Source organism: Phytophthora infestans, genomic scaffold (genome assembly GCF_000142945.1).
Source record: "Phytophthora infestans T30-4 supercont1.21 genomic scaffold, whole genome shotgun sequence".
Lineage (NCBI taxonomy): Eukaryota > Oomycota > Peronosporomycetes > Peronosporales > Peronosporaceae > Phytophthora > Phytophthora infestans.
The window spans coordinates 1,118,711-1,146,199 of NW_003303738.1; the positions used below are offsets into that span (position 1 = coordinate 1,118,711).

The window sequence follows — 27,489 nt, forward strand, 5'->3', positions numbered from 1 at the left end:
CAGGTTTCCAGATGTTCCATATCCATTTCAGGGTGAACAGATATCATGATTCTATGGCATAGTTCCAGACACACACCCAATATCCGCTTTGATGGTTGCGCCTTCCATGAGCTAGCTACCGCCATGACTTGGTGCGTGCCAGCTCCCCAGACTATGGAGGCTGTTTCGCTTTTTGATGTGTGTATTTCGTTGAAAATATGACGATTTCGTAGTCTCCATAGTATGACTGGGGTTGTTGTTGTCCATATTAACCATAATATCTCCATTGCTTTGTCGTGACATGTTGTCCATCGCGTTATGCATTGCTGAGCTACGGACAGGAATTCTGCTGTCGCTGTTGGTGACTTCCTTGACGCAACGTGTTCCAGTAATGCATTTTTTTTCGTCAAGGTAGTTGGAACTCCGACCCATTGATCAAGCCATCTTTTCCAAGCATGTTGTGCTTTATCGCAGCTCCATACTATGTGGTCTATCGTTTCAGTGGTGCAAGGACATGTAGGTTCGGGACATTCACGGTGGTCAGGCCATTTATCGTGGCGCAAGTTGAGAGCTCCAAGAGCGATACGATACATTGTCCAGTTTTGGAAGTCTGTAAAAATACCTTGGGTGGACCACAGCTGGTAAACAGTTTGTTGAAGCGCTGCACTTTGCCAGGCTGATGCACTTTTTTTCCTTTTTATTTTTTCGAGAGTGGGTTGAAGGCTGTATCGAAGTTGTGTTTTTAATACCTTGGTTCGCTGTTTACGGATCGTGATTTCCAAGTTGGCTGATTTCGTGAGTTCTGGTGCTGACCAAGGATAGAGAGCGGTTTGCGGTGTTTGTTTAAAAGCGAGACCTTCTCGGTTTATCCAAGCCACTAATTCTTCATAGTCGTAAATTTTTCGGTACGATGCTGACGCTTTCATAATGCTCCAGGTCCACCCGTCTTGGTTTCGTTGCAGTTGAATGTCCAGATTGCTGCTATCTCCGCTCTTTACTTTAGCTGTTATAGTGTCGTCAGCTTCCCCATAGGTCCATTCTAAATCATGTTGCATATGTGGGAGATTTCTTGGTTGTAGTGTTTGGGGCTTCACTGTCCATATCTTCCAAGGTAGGCTGAGCATGACACATGAGCACCATCTCACTATTTGGCGTGAATGTCTCTGTGTGTATGGCTGTTTATGCAGTGGTGGTTGTAACACGGCGGCCTTGTCGCTTTGCATTGGGCTCAAATTCTCGATAGTAAAGACTATATCTCTGATTCGTGCTGGTCGCAAAGATGGAAAGTTCTGTAAGCGGAGAGGGTGGCCGTTTTTGTCAGTCACATTTGCGTTATCATGCCACGGTGATTCAAGAAGGAAGTTCGCGTATTCATCTGGAATGTCGCAGTCGTTTGTCATCGCTGTTATAAATCGTAATTGTGTGCCTGATATCCAGTAACAGGATCGTGTTGCCGGAGCTGATATAATCATTTGTTGTATTTTCTTAAGTTGATCGTTCTTGGGTATCATTTTGATTGACTGCGAGTTCCATAATTCCAGTTTACCTAGAAGCTGAACAGAAATTTGTGGCCGACGACGGGATTCCTTAGCACATAATGACAACATACGTGCTGATGTTGGGCGGAACTGGCAACATAATTGTGATGGTTCTTCGCCTGGGTGGGTCATAGCATGCCATGCCACGGAGTAAGTATCTGGCTTGGCTTGCAGCCATCTTTCTGCTAGATTACTCCTCGTCGCCCGCAGTGCCAGAGAGATATCTTGTAATCCAAGACCTCCTTGATCGCGTGGTGTGTAGACTTGAGCTGGGTTCAGTTTGTGCTTGGTGGTTTCCGTGCTAGCTTTTCTGTTCCAGACAAATTGCTTTTGGAGATTTACTAGTTTGCGTAAATTATTTCTGGACGGAATAAACTGCTTTCCTGTGAACAGAATTGCTGGTAGTGCTATGGCGTTGAACAGTGTTACTCGTTGAGCCACAGGGTTGGTTATGGTTGTTGCTATCCGCAGTCGTCTTTGAATTTTTTCAATGCGTATACTCCAATTCTCACTATTAGTATTTCTGTTGCCAATCCAGTACCCCAACTGTCGTGTGGAAGCAGTTGATGAGAGTACCGGAAATCCATTCCATTTAGTTGGAGTGCCGCATCGATTAGGACCTATCAGAATACTTTTGGTTGGCTGCACTTTCAGTCCAGATAGATCACCAAATTCATCGAGCACTTGTTTGGCGAATTCTAGCTCGTGCAACGAGCTCAAAAAGACAGTGCTGTCGTCTACGAACGCTGAAAATTTATGGCGGCAGGAGAGATTTCCTTGAATTGCGATCCCCTGCAGTTTAGGGTGGTTGTTTATCGCGTGACTTAGGGGATCCACTGCTAAAAGAAATAGCAGAGGGGCTAGCGGGCATCCTTGTCGAATGCCAGAGTTCTCCTCCCACTCAGATGATAATTTACCATTAACCAAAAATTGGGCAGTTGTACCCTCGTGAAGAGTCCAAATTACTTCAATAAACTGGTCAGTAAATCCATATCTTCGTAGTACTTGCAGCATATACTGCCTGTCAAGGGTGTCGTACGCTTTCCGAAGGTCGACACACAATATCGCTGCTGCATTTGCCCAATCTGTTGCGTCCATGTCTTCACTTGCGGCAAGGATAGAGCGCAAAATTGTCACTGTTTTGTCAATATTGCGTCCTCGTACAAAGCCTTGTTGAGAATCGCTAATAAGTTTGGGTAGTAGTGCATGTAATCGCTCAGCCAAGATTCTGCCGAACAATTTATATGCTGTATTCAGGATAGCAATTGGACGATAGTCCATCGCGTCGGCAGAGTCTCCATTTTTTCGAAGAGGTATCATTGTCGCCTTCAAAAATGAAGCTGGTATCCCTTGTCCTTTGAGGATGGCATTAAAAAGCTTGGTGAGACTTGGAAGAAGCAATGAAGCAAAATCCTTATAGAATTCGTGACTGAGACCTGTCGACCCTCCTGTTTTGTGGCGCTTTAAATTTGCAATTGCCGACTCAGTTTCTTCCTCCGATATGGGGTTCGTCATCGTTCTTGCTTCTTTGTCTGATAAGGTTCGTTGTTGGGGAATATTCGCAAATTTTTTCAAGGCTGTTTTAATTTTTTCCGGTGAGGTTGATGCATGGGATTTCCCAAACACGTGGCTCCATTCGGAAGCCATTCTTTCTTCAATTGGATAGCAGTCATCATAGAAGTGGCCTGGCGAAGGGTCAATGTGCGACACGGACTGATCCCGTTGCCAGTCCGAGTTCCTCTTAAATAAACGCCGCACCTCCTCTGACGAATTTTCTACTTGTTTCCCAAACGATCTTGCAGCTCTTTGGCGGCGAAGATTGTTTTGTTGTGCTATCGTCTCTGGCCGCGTTGCTTTTGGAACATGTGTGTCAGCGCGAAGTTTTCGGAAGTATCTGGACGCCTGTTTTCTGTCGTCTATTCGAGTTTGTTTGAGCAATGGCTGAATATCTCCTATCAGAGCGTCAAATTTGCCAACAGGGTCTGCTGTTCGTTCGTAATCATCCAAAAGCGGGATCAATCCTCATTCGATGGCTTCACGAATCCGATGAGGTCGGCCACTCGATATTGGGTACAATTTTCCAGTTCTGATTTCTCTTTCAGTCTTTCTTGTGCAAATGTTAATGCGGACTTCCTGATGGTCCGAGTCATGAGCAGGGTCAAGAACATTCATGCTTTGCAGTATATGAAAAGGCTCTCCTTTGACGTAGAATCGATCTAGGCGACTAGCGCTGTTTTTCCTCCAGAAGGTAAAATGATGGAGCGGGTCTTGTACTTCATCGTCCCCGTCAAGGTCAAACTGGAGGTCTACTGCGTCCGTCATATCTTGAGAATCTAGAATGCGAAATAATGTTTCGCTCTCGCAGGATCCGGTACTTTTTCGTCGTTGCTCCACTCGGTCCCTGCTTGGTCTCATTACGCAATTAAAGTCCCCCCCTAGTATAATGGATTGGTGGTGGGATAGCCATGGCTTTAGATCTTCGAAAAATTGCGTTTGGTCTGCTCTTTTTGCTGGAGCGTATAGGTTGATAATTAACCAGTCGTGGTATTCAACTGCCATCAATCTTGATGTCCATCCACTTTTATTCCACGGCTTTACGTGTGAACTCATAGTTGGTGATACTAAAATCCCCATCCCAGCCGCTTTAGTGTTCGTCACCGTCCAGTAGCTGAGTGGGTGTTCCGTGGTTAATATTTGCCACGATCTTTCCCATTGTTGTGTCATCTCGATGACTGTTAGCTGTTGATGAATCGCTGTATCTTGGACTAAGATGATGTCGGGTGGTAGGAGCCCATCCCGTCTCCTTCTCCATCCACTCATCCAATTTCTCCTAGATTTCCGAGCGAATCCTCTCAAATTTTGGGTAGCTATAGTAAATGCTTCATGACTAGAGCACTTCCTTGATCGTGGATCGGCTCGTCGAATAGTGCTGCTATGTTTGTAAGTTCTGCGTAATAATCTTCCGTTGGTTTATCGTTCATGTCGTGATGGTCATGTGGAGTAGCGCTAATCACGACGCTGTGGTTCCATTGCCGCCGGCCCACTTGGCATAGCGGAGATTGCCAACGTTGTCTCGAGTAGTGCCCAGCAGCCCGTAGCGTCTTGGCTATGAATTGCAGCATGAATGTCAGGGTTACCCTCCAGAACTTCAAACAACTGCTGCAAATGTTCAGTTGGAGTTACAGGCGGGTCGTTTTCAGCTGCCACCAGCATTCGAATTTCTGCCTTGTAAATGTATGCTGCTACCAGCATTCTGGACAATTGCTGGGATTCTTGTTCGCGGCATAGCTTAAGTAGCTCCGAGTCACCATAATGCATTGCCTTTAATGGTTTCCATAGTTCTTTCGGGAATAGTTCGACCTGGTTAGGTTGTTTTTGAAGCTGTAGACGCATCGCTTTTATCCAGCCTTGCACTCACCTTTTTTTCCGGAGCAGATTTGGATCATCGGCAAGTCGTTCTAGGCTATGGATGAGAACAGTTGTTCGGATTGATGTCGTCCAAATTTCAAAGATTGCGTCCGACATTGAGCTTAGAACGTAGTCAGGGGACGCAAAGTCTTGAAGAGTATGGAAAAGAAGGTCTGGTTCTCTAGCAGTCACATTTCTCCAAGTGGCCAAATCAGTAGGAATCGTAGGAAACGATACTATAGTGCTAGAAATCCATTGTTGCGCGAGCTGATTCCAATCTTGTTAAAGACTTTTTCGACGTAGTCAACTGATCTCCAGTGTTGTATTAGAGCCTTGAAATCGACCAATTCCTGTGCTTGCGCTTGACAGAGCGGGTTTGCTATCATTCTCAGCGTCTGTGCTCATATCCGAGGATTCAGTTGGGGTCCAGCTCGAGCTTGTCTCTGTTTCCGTAGCGGATGGACTTGGCATGAATGTAGACGTGGATCCCATGTTCTGTAGCTGTGCTTGCCATTGTACTACGGTTTCAATCGGAATATTCAGGTATTTTGACCATTTTTCTACTTCGTCCGTGTTTGTGAGATCCAGCTCACGAAGTTCGTCGCGTCTTCTGGGTGTCAGCTCTGCTACTTCCAATGAGGGGAAGCGTGACTGCTCGTTCGCCATGTTTTCCCGGATTTGTTCAAGCTCTGCAGCCACCGTTTTTCTTATCACTTTGGTCTTCGTGATGATCGATCGCATCGTATCTTTTGTCGGTGGTACTGTCGATTTCCATGGAAATTGCTTCTGTACTCACCAGAGAACTGTGTTGGAACCGAAGCCAGCTGTAGTGTCTTCCGCGGAACTTCAGCACCACCGGGATGCTCCCCTTTTCTTGTTGGCGTTTGCAGTCTACCTGGAGGGCTCTGATCCAACCGTTGGGGTTGTCAGAGTAAGACCGTTCTTTCGCTGTGTAGAATTTCGTTGGCGCAGACGTTATGGGTTCTGCTGGCTCAAACACTTGGTAAGATGGGTCCTTGTTCCCATCTCTGGCAATCACAACAAGGATGGGCTGGTGCAATATTTTGGCCATCATTCGTAGAGTAACTTCACCTCCCCAATATTTAGTTGGTATAGTTGCTTCTACTTTTGAAGTTGACCGGGCTACTTCTTCGAAGTACTTCTTTAGTTTGGTCTCTGTTTGTTTTGGCGTGAGCTTCTTTGCTTTAGGGTCTATGGTTTTGTCGTATCCGTGTTCAATCCAGTCGTCAACGCTCCCCAGTATCCCGAGGATTGTCTGTCTAATATCGTGAGGGAATTCTTTGTCAAAGCAGTGTTCAGCTGCCGCCTTAATTCCTTGTTTTAGTTTCGCTGTGAGGTTTTCTACAGCTCGGGTGCTCCCATCCGGACCATAGCCTTGGTTCAGGAGAGCCATAGCGACTGCATAGTACTGGCAATTACCTGTTGGTGGGGTCGAAACAAATTCCAGACCACACGCCTCCACCACGGTATGAGGTTGCCGTTTCTGCCCTAGTTGAATTCCAAGACACTTTTTCAATGCTGTAGGGTCGACTTTTCGTTTGCGTTCCGAGGCTAGCTGCTCAATTAAGAGCTGACATTTATCCATTTCTGCCGTACCGTGTCGAATTTTGTTTTTTATTTCTTCTGCAATGGATATGCCGAGATGTTTGGGCTTCTTGTCAACTTCACTTCTATCACTGGTTTGCTCCGTGGTTATTGTTTCTTTGGCCTGTGGACGCCGCTGAATACGCACCTGAGGTGTGTTAGAAGCTTCCTGGTTTGGCGTGATTTCTGCTCGTTTGGCTTCTTGCCATGTACTTCCTCCATCGTTTCTTCCCACGCGTCCTTCCTCTTCATGTTGCCGTGTCGATGGTGTTGTTTCGCGTTTCGTGTCTGGTGGTACCCAGCAGCTATCTAGCTCTTTGAAGCTCGTTACAGTAGAAGCCTGTTTAGGCAATGTCTCGATGTCCCATGCCGAGACAGTGACGCATTAGTTATCCTGCCAGTACGTGTCATCTACTTTACATACCGTACGTAGATGACCTTTGGCACCACATGAAAAACACGGTGGTGAGGCCGACTTACTAACATGGTGCACGAGGATCTTAGTGCCATTCCAGTTGATGAATGGTTTGCTGTCCAAAAATTGAGGACATGTGTGGCACTTAAAGAATATGTCCCATGTATCCGTCTGCAGCACATTGTTATATCCCGTGCATGGCTCTTGCCAAGTCGTGTACGTTCCGCTGAAGTGCGCTTGCAAAAACATATCAATGGCTGCCTCATCCATGAAACGAGAGATATTGAGGAGACGAATATGGTAACGATCACGTGGTTGCTCGTTAAGAATTCCGTCTGCTCCAATCTGACGAGCCCATACTTGCTTAGCACGTTGCTCAGGATTCGTCTCGGCTCTTAATTCCTCCGTGTGCACATTCTGCAGTGGGAAGTGGCGGTTACGGAATTGCAATGAGGTAAAAACGGTGCTCCACTTTGCAGCTAGCTCTCTTGTCCAGCAAATGATATGAATCGCATGCTGTCCTTCGTCGTAGCAGATTTGCTTTGCTTCCTGAAGCATTCCTGCTACCTTCTTGGAATCATTTTTATCGTTGCCTCGACCAAGAAAAAACTCCGCTGTTAGTCTCTTTCGCGTTTGAAATTGCGGAAATTTTTTAAAGTCTGGGCTTAACAGCAGAACAAGATCGCCTTCCACCTGGGCTTTGATCGTGTTTTGAATGTATCTGTAGGCTTTGTTTGTGCATACGCGCTTGAGAAAGTCAGGCAGGACTGCACAGAGGATGGATCCTTCCAGAATTCCTTTGATCACCTTCTTTTCAGCCGTTGTGGGTTCTCGAAGGTGGCTAGGAAATCCATATGGGTTTCACATAGTTTTCGAAATTCTTCAATTTCATTTACTGAATATGCACTGCGAAGGAAGCGAAATTTGGAGTTTTTATCGTCGTTCATGTCAATGTCTTCATCGTTACCGGTAGATTGAGGAAATAGTCGCTGTTCCCACGGGTTTGCTACTGGCGCGGGCCTGGCTTTCACTGCTTGTTCGGCTGCTGACAGCGTTTCACTTAGTGTTCGTCTAGATTTGTAGATGGAGCGAGCAAGTCCTTCCAGTCTCGCCCGCCATTTACGTGAATCATAGTTCGTAGTTGTTGCCTCTGTTAGAAACAGTTGCAGGAGCTTTTCAGTTTCTCCCTTAGATAGGTCAGGATATCGTGCCCGTGTCGGTGGCAGGGGGTCTCGTGGTCTAGCGAGAAAAACTTGTTCGAATAGATCTTGAATAAAGTCGGCCACGCTCTCAACTTCCATAGCCTTGTCTAGATCCATACCAGCAGTTTCACAACGTAGGTATTCGAACATTTCCGTGAAGGTAAGCGGTTCAACCTTGACGTCGTCAAAAACTAGAGGCTCTGACCCAGACCACCCCATGGATTCGTCATCATTTTCGCTGCGTGTTTTGTCTTCGACTGCAGACTCTTCTCTATCTCCTGTATGGAGACTTGCACCTGCTCTTTGTGCGGTAGGATTTCCAGCTCACTTTTCATGTTCCCGAACCCCCCATTGCGGGAGGCCCGGGTGGTGTCACGAGATCCTTCACTTCCTCCTTCACGACAGCCGTCTTCTTGGATAAGCCGTTTGATAGTGAGCGAGACAATGACGAGTCCATGTTTGCACATAGCATATATCCGCCTGTACCTGGCATTGCCAGTAAGGTTTTGAGAGATACTGGCCAATCGGTGGTTTCCGGTGAGCAAGTTGACGAATAATCGTCTGGCTGACACCCACTTAGCAAGTTTGGCGTATTTCAGCCCGCGTAATAATCCGCTGCCAGCAGCAATGTTGCTCGTCGTGATCGGGTCGCCATAGACCATGCTTGCTATCCATATCGCTACGGGCCCGTTCGGTGCAAGTGCAAGGATCCAGCTCCTCTGCCGTCGGGTCCTGGATTGCTCCTGGACCCTCCGGCAAAGAACAAAACGTAGGTCCGCTGTGCTGCGATGACCGGTGCCGGATGCCCATCAGCGTTTGTTCGTCTTGACACGATACAGCTGGCGCTTTCCCTGGTCGGGGTGCGTTCGCGTTTCGACAAAGAGTAGCTACCGTATTGTAGGCCTGCCTGAGGCGAAGGGATAGCTCGACAGCGTCAGGCACTACTTTAAGCAGACGGGTCAATGTAGCTGCATCTCCACTTCCATTTGACTTGAAAAACTGTGATCAAGCCGATCTTCTAACTTTTGAAGATATGGTCAGGAATAGCTTCGCTCGTTCATGCATGTTGTAACAGGGCAGGGCTTACTAAGCGTGCTGTAAGAATCCAACCGGGACCTTTTGGAGGTTGACGTTCATTACCGTTGTGATGTTGGTGACATCAGCGTTGGCACCGAGCGTTTGCCAAGCAGAGCTAATTTTCCCCATAGTTGTTGTGCTGCCGGACACTCCCAGAAAACATTAAGTTGAGTGTCATTCTGGTATGTGTAGTCTGGGTGGGGGATCAATTCTCGATTAGCGTTCAGTTAGAAAATACTTAGCCCCCTGGCCTTAATTATGTACAATAGCTGCACTCTCCACGCGTTAAGGACCTCTACCTTCCCAATGTTATTCCTTCGTAATCCATCAAGAGCCGTCTGAAAGGCAGCTGATTCGTATGTCCATTCTTGCTGGCGGCTCCTAATGCTGAGCCGTCCTTTCGTATAGGAGCGCTGAAGCCGTCGGCTTGGCATGAGACCGTCGTTTCGATTATCTCCGAGAATCCTCTCAAACGCAGGCGAGCAGTGATGTTGCAGGATGGAAGTAAACATTTCGAACAAGGGTATTGCTTCCAGTGGCCTTGCAAACATCCGATATGAGACGCAGTGGTACCAGTGCTACCAGCGCCGTCGTCTCATTATTGCCCACCGCTGTCTGTGAGCTATAATGACTGTTCACTGGCTTCGGTGCCGTGACGAGATAGGGGTGGTCCGGATTCGTTGGCATGAGCCTCAGGTCGGTCTGTGATCTCGTCAAATACAGTAAGTCCGGGAATTTTACAAAAAGCGGTGATCAGCCGAGAGAGTTGACCTGCTCTGATGAAGGAGAAGCTGCTCACTGGTGTTTTAGCGCAGCATGCTTGGTAGTAGATGTGGTCTTTGACCACTGTTAGATATTCCTCACCGTTGAGCCAGACGATGTTAGCTGAAGGGGTCTCCCGTAGTAACTCGTCAATGAATCGTTCGGTATGGCAGTCGTGAGCTGGATACGCAGTGCTTCGGGAAGAATTCCTTCTCTTTAAAGGTAGGCTTTGATCTCGCAGTTGCAGAGTGTTATCACCCTGGTCTGATGGAACTGGTGGCGGTTGAAAATGGAGCCATTGGCACCATGTACTCCGCTTGTCTGGAATGCAAAACTGATCGTTTCCGCTTGCTGCTTCTCTTTACAAATGAAGTGCTCAGTTGGACTTATCTCAAGTTTATCTAGCGCCAAACCCAGAAGGGTCCGAGCATCCGAAATTTCTGCGTCTTAGACGAGCCGTGGCAGAAATGGATTCGCTGTTCTTTCCGAGTGTTCACCTTCCAAGCGGTATCTCCACACAAATAAAACTACCTCCTAAGAGTGAGAATGCCACCTTCGACAACTGGCATTCTGCGATCCTTCCAAAACCTTGTTCCCTATGTGGTTTTTTGCGAAGCCGGAGTGTAAATGTTCAATACGTGCATATGGCGAAGAGGGACGTCGTCCATTATGCTCTGCTTCATGGTTTGACTTGGCCAACGAAGTCTGGAAATACCAAAACGACACCCCTTATTTTTGTCGTTACCCACACTACAACAGGACAGCGTCGTCTTCCGACCAGGTTGTCCCCACATCCAATTCCAACACTGTTTGAGCTCCTGTCCCTCCGCCACTGAGCTTCCATGTGTCTCTTGGAGCTATATCCTTGCCGGTCTCTCTTTTTTTGGTATGTTCCTCCAGGCCGACAGCCAGTCCCACCTATCACGAGTGTAAGAACCTCTGACATTCTGACTGACTATCTTGATGTCGAAGAGCCGCACAATTGGTTTCAGATCCTCCTCGGTATCAGTGTGGTAATCTTGCATCGATAAGAACATCTGCCTAGCGTACGCGTCCATTTGGCTCGCTGTTAGATCAGATGCTTTCGGCGTATGACTTGACATGGGTTGCCCTTCATATTGGCTGAGGGCAGACGGGCCCCCTTCTTGGTTCGAAAGGGGATTATAACCTTTTTCCAGGACTGTCTGTATGAATCATCCGAAAATATCCCACGTGACGGAGTGGGTTTATCCTCTGAAAGAAAACATCGTCGGAAGTCCGTCAGAGATCTTGGCGCGTGCAAATGCCTGTGTAGCTGGAGTACGGGTGAGGCATTTTCATGATATATCATATCTGATAATGTCGAGATCGTTTCCGCATAAATGCATGAGGCAATGAGGTAATGCCCAAGCCGCAACTTTCGTATATGAGCGCATAGTCGCAGCATCGAGATCCGCCCGTATTTTGCATTCTGCCCCAGCACCCATTCTTCTGTACTATTTGTAAGCGCAAGCTGGAACTGAAGCTGGTTGGTTGAGGACTCGTGCCGCCCACGCAGATAGCCGAGCTCGTCTACTTGGGTCCTGCTGTTGCATCCTGTCCCGCAGTTGCCACTGCCGCCTACCATCATTCTTCCCTTCACCGTTCAGCTAACACAAGTATCGCCGACTGGGAATTCTAAACACCAGCTCGTTCGAGTACATAAGAAATGCATGAGTGTGCTCGGCTCCGTGGTCACTGCTTGCATCCAGGTCTCGGCAGTCGCCCCAAATTCTGGGAATGGGAGTTTCGTTTTCTGCGCCGATACAGCAGCTAGATAGTTCCAGTAGATAGGCCAGCTTGGCAGAAAGCCTTTTACGGAGTGGGGTGTATTCGCTTCTCCATTAGCCCCGCTATCAAATTCAGATAGGAGGGTATTCGTAGTTCCATCTCCACTTCGCTTCTTTCTTTAGAGGGACAGCCCTGTTGTACACATTAACCACCCCTCGTCACGTCTGCTCTCTCGAGTGGCCTCATGAGCTCGCTTTTGTAAGAGTGGTGTTCGTGGAGACTGTGGACAATCATTCGCCTATCTCGTGGTAGATGGAGAGAGCTCTGACTTGAAGATGGACAGTACTCAGAATCTGACGGTGGGGCCGGAGGGGTGTCATGACCATTTCAGCGTTTGCTGTCGTATACCTCCTCTTCCTTCAAGGGTCGGGTAGTCCGCGGCTGTTCAGGGAGTACGGTCTTGTTCAGTGGCTGCAGGAACGGTAGATAGGAACACTAGAGAGCTGAAAATAAAAGTTTGTTGATTGGCTTGGCTTCCTCTTGAGTAGAAGGAGGGAAATATAAGACTGAGAGCTAACCGGAGGAGAGGCCTAACACCTTCTCGACCTTACATACACTACACTACATATAAAAAAAGGAAGGATTCACTTCGTTTGTTGTCGGCCTTCGTGGGACAATGGAGAGTGTCAAGGAAGGGGCTTGATGTCGCGAGGTGCGTTTGGTCCCACGACGCCAAGACTTCGGCGTTCAGGGGCCCCCTTATAGGACCACCCTAACGGGCTCGGTCAGGGGCACGTGCGAGGTTGAGTTCAACGGGAACCACCCTGATGGGACGGCGGGGCGAGGAGTGATTCCAGGGTCTCGGGTCATCCCGACGGGAGGCAGAGCTCCTGGAATGACCCCTCCGTTCCCGGGTACGGGACATCCTCCCCGACTTGTCGTTCGTCGTCCTCGGCGAACGGTTCCTCTGCGTACATCTCTCACGTTAGTACTATAGACTCCGTCGTTAGCAACTTCTTCAGACAGGGGAGGTTGGAACGCTTCGGGGTAGTCCTCGGAGCAGTCCTCAACGTAGTTAGGGTCGGCGGCTTGAAAGTCATATAGCACCTCGACATCGTCGTCGACCCGCAGACGTTCGATATTCCGAGCCTCGGCCATACTACGTTGTGAGGCGTTGCGGCGGGTACTCGTCAATGCTAGTTTGACCAGCACCTTAGAAGAGACAGATCGGAGGGGGCTCCCCTCGTCGTATTGGCGACAAGCGTGAGATACCACACCAGCGACCACCACGACAAGAGTGTCGGCGAGACTCCAGCCGGTCCACTCGAGGCAGTAGTTGGTAGCTAGTAGGAGCAATAGTACAGTCCCCACACCCACTGGTCCCAGGAGTACGAACTCCACCAGATCGAAGGCGTTGACCGGGACGTACAGCAGTAGAGACAGGCATAGTAGTACTAGCCAGCAGGTGGCTTCTCCTACCGCGTACAGTCGCATCCATGTGGCCTTGAGAGCGTCCCAGAAAGCGTACCAATATCGTATGCTCGAATCTCTTGTACGGAGGAGGACTTCGGGGATGTAGTCGGAGAATGTCACCTTGCTGGCGATCCACCAACTCCGCAACATCCGTCCATAACGACCATACTTCTCTTCTCCTTTAAGTAGAACAATAGGAGGCACAGCAAATAGCGCGCTCCACACTCCATACGCGTAGGTAGCACCCCGAAGTTGACGAAGTTCATTTGCCTGAAGTACGTCTCGGTATAACGACGCACAGTCGCTCCAAATATCGCAGTTCAACTTGATCACACGCCACACTTGGACCAAGAGCTCCCAGGTAACGTTACGTAGAGGGGTCGTTAGGACCCAGACCGTTACAGCCCTAACGTACACGGGCCACAGCTCCCAGCGGGCGTACTCGTAGAAAACACTAGCGTGAGGCTCCATTTAGATGAGAGTACACTCGACAAATAAGAAACTGAGTACACCCAGAACGACCCTTCTCGACGTCATTCGACCTCCATCCGTCTTAGTCGCACCCATCTGTCAAGTCCAGTAGCTGGGAAAGGAGAACTCCGATTCCTCGTCCTTTTCAGGAGTCTCTCTTGCACCCAATATACAGTTATCACAGGAACCTCGAGAGAGAGACAGGGTCAGGGTCCAGGTACCGACGGGCAGCCTTCCTGCTCATTTAACAATTTGGCCCCGACTACAGACGCAACCCTCGGCGCCCTCTCTTCTCACCACCCCAGTATGGGCACCTCGCGCGGAACGGCCACGCGCCGTCTCAAGGCCGTCTGGAACGTGGAGTCTTCGGACTCCGACGGCTCCTCATCAGATGACACTCCGGCCGACGAGCGCTTCTGGATCCTCATGCGAGACGTCCTGGCCGTAAACGCTAGCTCCATCGGCCTCGAGCTTCTGGACGACATCGCCGCCGCGATCTTGGACGACACGGGGAAGGCTTCGGACGCTCTGACGGGGCCGGTAGTTATCATGCCCAGGCCGCCTCGGAAACCGACTCGCGGGAAGCCGCCTCGGCACCCCCGCTTCACACAAGATGGTCAGTTTCCGCTCAAGAGCATCAGCACTGGCTCGACTAAGAAGAAGACGGTCACGGAGAGTCCTCGTTCCGGCAAGAAGCGTCCGAGTCACCCGTGGTCTTCGTTCCCGTTACCACTCAAGCTGTCGGACACCACTCCTTCTCCCGTGGTTGATGATCGGAAACGGGTTTACTACGAGGCGGCCGAGCTAGGCCAGGAACCGTACCAGCTGGCGTATCCGTGGCCGGGCTCGCACTTGTGGTACAACCCGCAAGTACCCGCATGTGCACGCTTCTCACTGGCGCTTCTGGAACGAGAACCGTTCCAAGTTCTGGGATTGGCAGGCGAACGTCCCGTTGAGGACCTCCAACGCGCAGACTCAGCGGCGCAAGGCTAAGATGGCGGCAGTAGTCGCACGCGTCTGGTTCCTGAGCATTTGTATCGAGACCTGGGGCTACTTCGGCTTCCTTCGTCTATTCGAGAGCTGCGCGCACCGTCGTCGCCTTATGTGGATGGGAGGACAGCCTGGTCGTAACGCCCCAGACGCCAAGTCCTACAATGGCCCCGTCATCGACAACTTGTCTAAGCTGTACTCGCGCGACTCAGGAGCGTACTCGCGAAAAGTGAAGAGCGCTCTCAAGCCGTTCCGGATCGACGAGGGAGGTTTCACGACCATCCCGGAGTTGTTGGAGCATACCGGAGCCCTAGACCCAAATAGCTCGAAGCCCGACAGTCAGCTCACGGACCGGGCGTTGGCCCTCGTTCTGCTGGACATTAAGCCGAAGGAGGATCATGAACCTCACTGGGTAGGGGGATCGTTCGAAGGGAGTCTGGTATGCACTTAGTCACTGCTCGCGTCTTCAGAAGATGACTGCCAAGCTTTCGCGCGAACGGGAGAAAGGAGCTCTTCGAACACCCAAGGTAACCCCGTTAGATGCGTCTGAAGCTGACTCGGCGGGATACGCGGCGTATGAGCGTACGGACGGCACTTACATGGCGATTTGGGAGGAAGCGAGTGAGGAAGAGTCGGCTTACGAGGAGGATGAAGCCGAGAGCGACTCTGAAGAACTCCGTCCTGTTAAGAAGACGCTGCGCCTTTCTTCTAGTTCCGACGAGAGTTCGGAGGACGCCGAGCCTCCCAACAAGCGGCTACAGCTCTCTCACAAGTCTCAGAGGGCGAAAGAGCGCGCGAAGCGTTCCCGGTCCCCGTCTCGCAGTTCTACCTCCCTGAAGAAGCCTCGATTAATCTCGTCGCGCAAGCGGTCACTTTCATCTTCACGCGCTAAAGGCAAACTCAAAGCGCGCGCTGCTTCGCCAGAACGTTCTGTTTCTCCTTTACGGTCACGATCGAAGTCCCCAGTGCGCAAGAAGTCCCGTCGGGCACGTTCGGAGGAGCGTCCTGCGTCTCGGTCGAAGTCTCCGACGAAGTCCTCAGCCACCAAGACGAGTAGGGAGTCCCGGCGGGACATAGCAAGATCACCTTCGCACGCTAGTCAGAAGTGCTCCGACGAAGTCCTCAGCCACCAAGACGAGTAGGGAAGTCCCGGGCGGGACAAAGCAGGTCATCTTTGCACGCGAGGGGAGTAAAGTCACTTCCGACAAACCGACGGAGGCAAAACGCCGACTCCTCGTCAGCTCCAGCGTTGCGGGACGGGCACGCGTAAGCGATCGCGCTCGGTGGCTTCCTTGAAGAAGGCAGTGCCCCCAAAGGGACGCTCCGCCCTCGCGGTCCCCCGTCAGCACCTCGGAAGTCGAGTTCGCCGGGTGAGCATTCAGCTCCTAGTTCGCCGGCTAAAAAGTCCGACAAAACAGCCTAACGAGAGGCCGTCGAGAAGTTATTGATTCGTACCATTCCAGACCCGTTCCTCACTGGATGAGAGTAAGAGTACTGGCATCGTCTTCCTTTTTAAGTTTCTTTTTGTTTTTCACCACGATTCCTCCCCACTTGTTGTTTTCGTCTTTTTTTTTTCTTGAGATCGCGGTAAGATTGTTTTTCTTTTTGGTATGTAGGAGATCAGCCACTTGTGAAGTAGAATCCAAAAATATACAAAGTCGTAAAAAGTGTTCTTCAGGACACTTTTCGAGGGAGGCGGGGTCGTGAGTTTACTCTGGCTCATTGGATCGACCCGCCACGATTCCCTCTCCCTAGAAGAGTAGCTCTTCTTGTCAACGCCGGCGTTAGCGTCTTCCAACCGCGAGCTGCGACGTAGTTCTGGTAGGTCTCCCTCCCGACGACGGGTTTCTTCGAACGCCTTTATCAGAGCAGCGTAGGTGGGCAATAGTGTGTTTCGTGGTCTCCAAAGAGTCTCGTAAGTAGCTAACAACACCAGGAACTGCTCTTCACGGTTCTTTTTGCGTCGGGCGATTATGTCGATCACAGAGCAATGAACTCCGGTCAGGGCCGTCTTTTCCCCTCCAATCAGGAGTCTCTCTACGAAGCTAGTAGAGGGGAGGTCCTCTTCTGATAGAGGTCCGTCGTCGTCTACACCCGGACTCGACTGGACTCCCTCGGGTACTTCAGAAGGAAACGGTCGACTCCATCGCCCTTGGAAACGTTTCAACCTATTGACGTTAATGGTCACGACCCGATTGGGGTGAGAAGGGATGGCTACTCGATAGGAGTTCTCTCCCACGATCCCGACCACACGGTACGGACCATGCCACGCGAAAGCGAGCTTCTTCGTGGTCTTTTCCCCGCGACGAGCTCGAAAGTACTGGTAGACCCACACCGGGTCTCCCTCCTTGAACTTAACCGGCACTTGGTTGCTCAGTCGTTGCTCGTGTCTGCCCTGGGCCTTCAAGAGTTGGCGCTCTACTAATCGTCTCGTATCTCGTAGAGATAAGAATAGCTTTCGTCTGTAGCTAGCGACTTCGTTACTATTCCATCCGTTGTTCGTGCTGAGAAACGCGAGGTCCAGAGGTAACACCGGGTCCCGGCCATACAGGCTGAAGAATGGTGAGTCCTTAAGGGCCTCGTGATACGACGATCGGTATGCGAACAGTACTCGGGGAAGATATAAGTCCCAGTCGTTTTGAGCTTCGTTGACATACATCTTAAGCATCCCGATCAGCGTGCCGTTGAAGCATTCGACTAGCCCCTGAGTCTGAGGGTGGTAAGCAGCTCCAACCAACTTCTTGATCCCGAGTGTTTCGTAGAAGGATCGAGCCAAGTTCGAGATGAAGTTGGATCCTTGGTCGCTCAGTAGTTTCTCGGGGACTCCGTGCCGCGAGATCACCTCGTTCACCATAACTTCCACGAACGTTACAGTGTCCAAGCGGGCCACTGGGAACGCTTCGACCCATCGAGTGAAATAGTCGGCGAAGACGAGTATGAACTTGTTGCCTCGAGGAGTAGCCACTAAGGGACCTATGGCGTCCACCACTAATAGCGAGAAAGGTCCCGATAGTTCTTGTACGGACATCCTCTGCATTCGGCCATTTCTCCAAGGGCGATAGCCTTTACCACTGCCGCACACGGTGCATTCCCGAACGTATTCGGCCACATCCTTCTTCCACCCGTGCCAGTAAGCGTGCTTGCGCACTTTGTCGAGCGTCTTAGTAACTCCGACATGAGCGGCAAGTACATCCTTATGACAGTGATGTAGTACCGTCGATATGAAAGGCAGGGGAATCACAGGAACTTCAAGAGTAGACGCCGGTCCAGCGCGAGCCTTCAGGTGTACGCGACGTATGAGTACTCCGTTCTTTACCGAGTAGTTAGGGGCCATCAGCAGGATTTTGGTGCGCATTTGAGGGTCCAGAGCTAGAGCTCCATCGATAAGGAACGCTATCATAGCTTGGATCCAGGGTGTCCTCTTCTGTTCTTCCACGAAGCGAGTTTGTTGTAACCCGAACACATCAACGGGGGACACTAGGAGTTGGTCGGTAACATCTTCTTCGTTGGGGAACGGCTCGGGTCTAGTTTCGCCAGCGTCCTCGGGCAAGGTCCCTGAAGGGAGCAGAGTCGAGTCGAGAGTCGTAGTCTCCCCGACTTCGACAGTACTAGGAGGGGACTCGTCAGAATCGTTGAGTAGCTCCGCCATAGAGATAGCATTGATGGTTTGGGTATGCAGCCTGGACAGACCATCCACATGACCCATCGAGGTACCAGGCTTGTGGAACACCTTGAAACGTAATTGAAACAACTCCATGGCCCACCTAGCCAGCTTAGCGTTGCTCGTACGATTAGTTTCGTTGAATACCCACGTCAAAGCTTTGTGGTCCGTGTATAGGTCGAGCTCGCAACGGTCCAGGTAGCAGCGGAACTTGCGCGTGGCCCAAACGATACCCCAGCACTCGATCTCCGACGTACCGTCCTCCTTATGGACCCAGTTCTTCTCGGAGCCAACTAGTAGCTTGCTCGCATAGGCCACGACTCTCTCGCGCCCCTCCACGGTTTGCATCAAGCACGCCCCTACAGCTAGCTTAGACGAGTCCACATATAGATGGAAGCGTTTCGAAAAGTCGGGATACACCAGGATGGGAGGTTCCACCGGCTTACGCTTTAGTGCAGGAAAGGCGGCCTCGCAGTCGTCGCTCCAGAAGAATCGGGCCCCTTTCATCTTAAGCCGTTCGATTTGGGGCCGATATGGTCGCGTAACCCCGGGATGTACCGCCTGAAGTAGCTAGTCAACCCAGGAACGCCCTCACAGTGTGCAAGTCGTGCGGTCTGAGCACGTTCATCACCGACTTGACCTTTTCGGGGTTGGGCAATATGCCAGACGGAGTGACGATGTGACCCAAAAACGCTACCTGGTCGCGTGCCCACTTGCACTTTTTCATCTTGAGCTTGAATCCCGCCGACCGGAACCAATCCAAGACTTGTTTTAGTCGTACTAGGTGGGTAGGAAAGTCTTCACTGAAGACCACGCAGTCGTCGAGGTACACTAGACAAGTCCATCACTTAAGGTCAACAAGCACAGTCTCCATCAGTCGTTCGAAGGCCGGTACGGCATTACACAGTCCGAACGGCATTACGAGCCACTCGAAGAGACCATATTTGCAGGTGAAGGCAGTCTTCTCCACGCTATCAGCAGCCATCGGAACATTCCAGTAGCCGGATGCGATGTCCATCGTGGAGAACAGCTTAGCGTTGCCGAGTACATCTAGAATGTCATCGATGAGCGGCATCGGGTAGCAGTCCTTGATAGTCACAGCGTTCAGTCTTCGATAGTCGATGCAGAACCGTATCCCGCCGTCAGGTTTGCGGATCATAAGCACCGGTCTCGCCCAAGGGCTAGAAGAGGGTCGTATGAGTTCTTGCCTTAAGTATTCTTGTATCTCGGATTCCATCACGTCTCCTTCCGCCTTGGACACTCGGTAAGGGGGTTGCTTTATAGGCGAGTGCTCTCCAGTATCAATAGAAAACTCGAGCAGGTTCGTCCGTCCGGGGCGCATCGAGGTTTCGACGAACATGTCCTTGAACGGTTGGAGGAACTCCGTGAATATTCTCTTCTGTTCGCTCCCCAATTTAGACTCGTCCAGGTCGACGTAGAGTTCCTCCTTGAGTACTATGTCCACCCCTGGTATGGATTCTTGAGCGACTTCGGTCGTCGAATTAGAGGCGCTAAGGACCGAGTGGATCCACAGGTCTTGAGCTCTTTGGTCCCTAGTCTGGGCCTCGCCGGGCAGGTCGGTTCCGTGCTTTACACTCGCAGCGGTTCCTTGCTGAAGCACCGACGCTGGGATTACCGTAACACTCGCCAATCGGGTGCTTCTCTTGACGACGGTGTTCTCGATAGAGGGGTTGCATACTTCCACGATCACTAGGTCGTTATACACAGTGCACAGGGTCCTAGCAACTTTAATGGAGTCATCCAGCGCAGAAAGCCCCTCTATGAGGACGGTGGTCCCGTCGCTCAGTTGACCTTGCACCTCCGCAACTACTAGTGCTTGTCCACCAGGGCAGATTCGAATGGTAGATGAGATGCGGGACAGGTAAGACTCTTCCACCCGAGGAGACCCCAGGGAACACCTCTCTCGTGTCCTTTAGTGTGACTGTATTCTCGTCCAAGTCCACCACGGCGCGAAAGTCCTTGAGAGCGTTGGTGCCCAGGATAGCGTCGACATGTAGTCTAGGTACAACGGCAAACGGTATTCCCTTCTCGACAGAGCCCAATGTCACCGGCAAGTAGATTACTCCTTCTATATCGAGCGCAGACCCGGACACACCGTTCAGACTGCCAACGTAGGGCATTAGAGAAGAGTTAGTTAAGCCGAGACGCTTCAATACCCGCCTATGCACTAGGCACGCTACGGCTCCGGAGTCGATGAGAAGTTCGGCCGGGAGGCTCTCGATAAACCCCCACGATAGAGCTTCCACGCCCCCCACCGATCCGATCACTCGCTTGCCGAGGGGAACGATTCCTTCGTCCTCGTCAGTAGACCAGTTACTAGTAGAGCTCGGTACTTCCACCAGGCCTGGTTTGGGGCGAGGTTCTGGAGCGTCAGCGACGACTTTCACATAGCCGTACAACCCGTTTTCCTTATCTCGGGAAGAACAGTTCGGTCCGAGGGCTTCGGTACGGTTACCGAATAGAGAGGAGCAGTCGAAACTGACTATCTTCGGCGCTGGAGAGCCCCTGGGAGCAGGATCTTTCCAACGACAGAGTCGGCAGGGTGAACTTCTCTCGAGGATCTTCAAGCGGAGTTGGTCAGCCTTCTCCTCGTAAAGGTCCGCAATCCTTTTAGTCAGTAACTCTTTCGATCGCGAGTCAGTGGGAACAGCGAGGCTATTGATCCAGTCCTCGATCCGGCTTAGGAGATCTGGGAGCCTAGTGGGGGGCGGGGAGTCATCTTTCTTTTCTTCATCTAGCGATCCTTCGCCAATACACCCTTCACACCAGTCACCTCTACTTGAAGCTTCAGCCTTTGCGAGGAAGTATACGGCTCGTCGCACTATGGCTCGCCAAGGTCCGGCACGATACCGCGAGAGGCCAGCAGCTCGTACTCGGTTTCACTGAGGTCGGAGGGCCTTTTGGGGAAACTTCCCAGGGTTAGCGCGATATTGTCTTCCACTACAGAGGGGTCCGCGGGACACTCTTCTCCTGGTAGAGGAGGAACCCTCAGCTCCGGGAAGTGCACTATCGTCTTCGGCGCGTCCTGCCACGAGAACCTCTTCGTCGCGGTCCCTCCCCCTTCGTCGCGGTAATCGGAGTCGTCCGACGTCACAGAGTTGATCCGTACTGGCTTTTCCTCTTGGAAATTACGGTTGGCTCGCTTCGCTTCTCCGGACGAGGCTAGCGTCTTTTGGAACCATTCCAACCAGTACTCAGGAGTAGATAGCCGACCGGGGGAAGAATCTCGGGTCCTCGCTAGTTGTTCTTCGGGAATGCCTAGCAAGCCACTCAACTCGGCAAGAGACAATTCCTTCGATTGTTCCGCATTCTCAACTAACCGGCGCTTCAGGTCGACTTCATCGAGAGGAAACAGTCGGTCTTCGAGCTCTTTGTCATATTCTTCTTTCTCTTCAGCCAGCTCGGATGGCTTACCTTCTTTCAACGTATCTAGTTCTTCTTTGGTGAACACCCTCGCGAAGGAAGGCTCCTTCTCTGGTTCATTCTTTGGGGACTTAGTACTGGCGACGTCCTCAGAGCCCTTTTCGGAGGCGTCGTCTCTTTCAGGAGGGGTCACGTCTTTCTCCTGCTCGCGGGGTTCCGCCTTTGGTACTGGAACACTAGCTTCGGTAGCTCCATATTCTTCTCGGGTTGGGCTTTCGAGTACCTCCGTCACGTCTGGGAGTAACTCCTCCTGTATAGGGCCGTCATTGGGCTCACCTCTTTCCTCGTCTTGATCGAGCCCGCTCGAAACCACACTCTTGTGGTTCGTTGACGTCGACGGGTGGTCTCGTTCCGTCGAGGACGCCTGAAGTTGCGGCTCTTCCGTCTCTCCTCCCTTGCTTAGTTTGTCGTTCGTTGTTTCGATTTCGCTCTCTCGGTCATCTCTCGTAATCACTCTTAGGTTCGTATTGGAGCGTTCGTCGACGTGCGCAGCTATTGCGGAACCGTCCCATACGGGTCCCGAGCCTACCTCTTTTACAAACGCTTCTCTCTCCGTCTTCCAACAGTCGTTAGGGTTTGAGACTACCGATACCCCGTTCCACACGGGCGCCGTACGTCCTTCATGCTCAAACGGCAGTATTTCTTCAGTTCTCGTCATATGTTCATTGCTTACGTTCGTTTCATTTCTTTCCGGTAAGGCGGAACTCATCCCACCTCCAACAGGACACACTTCATACCTCTTGGTCGACTCCTCCGCGGAGTTCGAAGTGTTACCATTTGTGTCGATTCATAGACAAGAGGAAGGAGCGACACTCCCTCCCCCTCCCTCTCGCCCCCATCATTGCTGGTTGGGCGCTTGTCCTAGGACAGGTCCCGCCGTTACCCCTGCCGGACCGCCGAGTCTCTTCAGCGACGTCTTTAGAGAGCACTCCGCCAGCATGTGACTCGATTCATCACACAGGGAGCAATTGCGACCGTTCCTCGGCTGAGTGTTCCGAAATCCGCTAGGAGGGTCACGCTCACATTCAGGACCGATGTGACCCACTTCCTTACAGTGAGGACAGGTGGCTTTGCCGCGGCGACAGTGAATTCGACTACACCCCAGAGTGTGACACCGACCGCACACGAGAAGACCATCTTGGGTTCGCAAGTCCGGACCCACACGAACGCCCCTGATAGGCGTAATAGGAAGCGTTCCGGTAGGCTGATAGTGCAGAGAGGGGTTCGGATCAGGAGGAGAGTAGGCAGCAGATACATTCATCGCTGGGGAAGCATAGGCGGTCGTCAGAGGACGCTCCATCAACTGCTGTTGCTGTTGAAGTTGTTGCTGTTGCTGCTGAGCGAGTAGATATTGCGTCTGCTGCATCATGTTCATCATGCGGTTGAGGACAGCGTTCTCTTGGGAAGCTTTAGGGGACGGCACATTGTCGAACTCGGAGTCGTCTTCAACCGGACGGTGCATATTCTTAAGGAGCAGCATGGCCACAGCCGCAGGGATGGAGTCAATCATTGTCGTGGTGAGGGCGTTCCTCCAATCTCGGTTCCGAAGTCCAGACAAGAAGTACTGGTAACGCATCTGAGTGTCGTAGCACTGAGCATCATCGCAGAGACTTGAAATCATGTCGCCCCACACTTCGGCGGACATTCCCCGGGGTCGTTTAGTGTTCTTCAGATTCTCAATCAGTTGCAAAGGGGTCTGACTGATGAACTGGTTGTGGAACCGAGTTCTCAGAGCCTCAAAGCTGTTGATGCGCGAGTACATCCACCAATCTTCGCCGACCTTGCCTTTCAAGCACTCCCTGAAAGCGCTGAGACGCAGGGGTTCGTCCAGCCCTATCGTGGCGTTCTCGAAGGCCTCCCAGAAGAATCTAGCTTTCTCCACCGACGCTCCTTCCGAGTAAAAGGGTTGGAGCATGCGAATTGCGTTTCGGATGTTAGTGGGCATACCATACTGGCCACTAGTAGACGAAGGCGTATTACCATACGTAGGCGAGGAGTAGTAGGAGTTACCTCCATATTCCCCATACGCAGGACCCTGGTGGGTTCCGGCAGAAGCCGTAGTTCCTCCGTTTCCTTGTGAAGCTCGGGTTGTTCTCGTAGGGTCGACTCCGTACGCGACTCCACTGGTAATCGAAGTTCGAGACCCCAGGCCTTGGGGTAGGAATTTGAACGGTAGGCGACGAGACCTGGAAAGGAACCCTCTGAGGAACGGGAACGGCTACTGCTGGAGCGTTCTCCCCGCCACCTCGCAAGTTACCCGAGGGCTGGAGACCCCAAGGAGGAGCGTTAGAGGTCCTCGGAGGAATACTTGCCGGGGAAGCACGTCCACCGTTTTCAGGGACAGTTGGTAGGGAGAAGAACGGGTTGAAGTCCTGCCCATATGACGTATTCGGGGTTCGGATTGTAAAACCTTGGTACGACGGGATTGCAGTCCTTACTCGAGCCGTAGGAGGTGGAGTCCCCACGAGACCGTTCCCACCAGTGCTCTCCATAGCGGCGGCAATTTCAGGAGGGGCAATGGATCTCAACCAGTTGAGGGAGTTAAGCCAGCCTTGCACCATACCTCGGCCGCCTCCGCCGTTCAGGGTCAGCATCGAGTCCAACTCTTCCGAAGTGAAGGTCGCAGGGACCCCGGAGCCCAAAGCGTCCGCGGGTGGCTCGACACCAGCACTAGAGTTGTTCCCCCCAAGTCGGTTAGCCGCTTGGTCTATGATATTCTGCACGTTTTGGAGGCCTTGCGTAGTCGACAGACTGGGTCGCATTCTCGAAGGCAGACTCTCGGTCGGGCCTTCTTCTTCCCGGACAGTGGCGCTCTCATCTTCTCTGTTGCTAGTAGCCGACATCTTGTCCTTCCTTCTGACGTTCTCCGCGAGACTTCACTTGGAGCAAGACCTTCTCCAGCTAGCAGACTACCCTGCTTCTCCACCAGATGTCGTATACCTCCTCTTCCTTCAAGGGTCGGGTAGTCCGCGGCTGTTCAGGGAGTACGGTCTTGTTCAGTGGCTGCAGGAACGGTAGATAGGAACACTAGAGAGTTGAAAATAAAAGTTTGTTGATTGGCTTGGCTTCCTCTTGAGTAGAAGGAGGGAAATATAAGACTGAGAGCTAACCGGAGGAGAGGCCTAACACCTTCTCGACCTTACATACACTACACTACATATAAAAAAAGGAAGGATTCACTTCGTTTGTTGTCGGCCTTCGTGGGACAATGGAGAGTGTCAGGGAAGGGGCTTGATGTCGCGAGGTGCGTTTGGTCCCACGACGCCAAGACTTCGGCGTTCAGGGGCCCCCTTATAGGACCACCCTAACGGGCTCGGTCAGGGGCACGTGCGAGGTTGAGTTCAACGGGAACCACCCTGACGGGACAGCGGGGCGAGGAGTGATTCCAGGGTCTCGGGTCATCCCGACGGGAGGCAGAGCTCCTGGAATGACCCCTCCGTTCCCGGGTACGGGACATTGCTAGCTGATCACTCTTTGTTTTCACGTAACGCTTTCATTGAGAACTAGTTCAGCAATCTGATACCGCATCATAAAGGTTTTGCTGCTCTGGGTTTTTTAGGTCTGCCTTCAGTAATCTTTGCTGTTTACCCACCGATAAGAGAGACACTGTTAAAACTAGGAAATGAAGTAATTTCGACACTTTGTCTCCTCTCCTCCCGTAAGATTAGATCAATTTCTTGCTTCAGAAAGTGGTGAATGGTGGGTCATTGCATACGCTGACGTGAGTTCCTGATATCTCCATCCCACCGCTCTGGGTCCCAATGTGGCTGCGATCCACAATTACCACTCGAAACTTCCTCCTCATTTTTACTCTTCATTTCCTGCCACCAGCACTTGACACATCCAAGTAGTCTCCATGTTGACGTTTCGCTCCGAACGTGCTACGTGCGGGTCCGCTACCTTGGTGCTCTGGGCTATCGCTTCGTGTTCCTCCTCATCAGGGAGACTTCCCATCTCGCCGTCAGCGACCTCCTCGTTTTCAGTGGTGGCGTGGTGGCGGTTGGCGTCCGATTGCCAGCCGTGGACGTAAGCCTGATTGTGATGTCCGTGATAATTCAGAGGAGTTGGTAGCTTCGCTGCGCTTGTTCCTGCTGCATATATGAGCTCCGCAATCCTCGGTAAATACCATTCTGCAGAGAGCGTCGTTTCACTACAAGTGGAAAATTTGAATCCGTAGTCCAAGAGGTACTGCTGGATTGCTTGCTCTGATGCTCCCGTGGTCATCTTCACGTAACCGCAGCCAAGTCAGATCGGGGTCTGCTCTCGTTATCCGTGGGTAAATTTGTCCAAAAAGTCGATTTGAGCTCTAGCCACATAGCCTGTTTTTAAAGATTTTGTTGTCTCAGCCAGTTGGTCAGGATATTTATCGAAACTGCTGTTTGGCATCGCTTGTACGATAGAGTCAGCCTGACGGTTTCTAATACCTCCGCATGCAAAATGTTGAGGTTATGCTTAAGATGAACCTGCGGCGGAAGATTGGCCGTAAGTATCACGTTGAAGTACGCTTCATGGATGTCTTTCACCATCACTCGATGTAGCGGGGACGTCGTGGCTTTGATGAAATCGGGTGGGTGTGGTAGCTCCAGATCCCCACGAATGTACGCTAAAATAACTTGAGTCTCTACCGTCGTCATCTCCTAAGTAGTGCTGTCCCAAGTAACGTCAACACCCCCTGAGCGATGTCGCGCATGTTGCCCTCTTCAACCGTCCAGGTTGAGGTTGTAACAGCTGTTTAATCCGTCATGAGTGTGCTTACAAGCCGTTGCTGCAGGTCACGTTTATGCTGCTGCGGACAACCAATCCCAGTAGCAAATTTCGAATGGAGAACTTGTTCAGCAGTAATAGACCTCATGCTTAACGATGCCACGGAGCCACGGGTTCTCTTCCCCTCCCCCTTACACACACACACACACCGTGTGTCGAGAAGAGCTAGCTCTCATGATTGGTCTTGCGCCGTTTGATAAACCTCCCTCTTGGGGACGGCCAACGACCAGGCCAACGCCAAGGCCAAGACAAAGAAGCAGCTGGACACGCCGCTGGAGTCCTTCTGGTCCAAGCAGAGAGGCAAGGTCGAGATACACCTAAACTACATGTGCCGACTGAACGGAGGGGTCAAGACAGTCGGTATGAGGACAAGAGTCTCGTTCAGGGCATGCTGCTGGCAGGGCGACACATGCCACTTCGGCAAGCGAAAGAAGAAGAAGAAGCAGTGAAAAGAGCAGGATCGCGCTATCAAAGATCCGAACCAATCGAAAAATGCATATTTACTTTTCAAAAGCAAATGAATCGGTGCCGATTCGAAACTGTTCTGGTGATCAAGGACGAATACTCCCAATTTGTCACTGTCCACATGCTGAAGGATAAGTTGAACGAGATGGTGAACAATCTTTTAAAGTAGTACGTGCTGTGCGCAGAGCGCCAAGCTGGCAGGATGATCAAGAAATTGATCACTTACACGATGACGAAGTGCTGAAGACACACTTCCTCTTCCTCCAAGTGAGTCTCGTCCCGATGCGTGCGTTTTTAGTCTGGTGTCGCGGTCTCCTTCTCTTGTCGGGGTCGTGTATCTTGTGAAAGCCGACGTAGGAACTTAGACGTTATTAGATGTGTAAAATATACTTGTTTCTTATTTGTTTTCTTGAGCACTTCTCGTAAAAGAAGGAAATTCACGACTGAGAGCTCCCTCACCAGCTCTCTACCTTGCCAAAGTACCTC

At 51.3% G+C, this 27,489-nt stretch overlaps 1 protein-coding gene across 1 annotated transcript; it reads right to left on the reverse strand.

The window, feature by feature from the left end:
- Positions 1-6,839: 6,839 nt before the first annotated feature.
- On the reverse strand, positions 6,840-7,503 carry PITG_11945 (uncharacterized protein; the record flags this gene model as incomplete). The annotated part of the gene is made up of 3 exons (XM_002901362.1): positions 6,840-6,853; positions 6,951-7,283; positions 7,386-7,503. The coding sequence occupies 3 exons, from the start codon at positions 7,501-7,503 to the stop codon at positions 6,840-6,842; spliced, it is 465 nt and encodes a 154-aa protein (XP_002901408.1).
- Between the last annotated feature and the right edge of the window lie 19,986 nt (positions 7,504-27,489).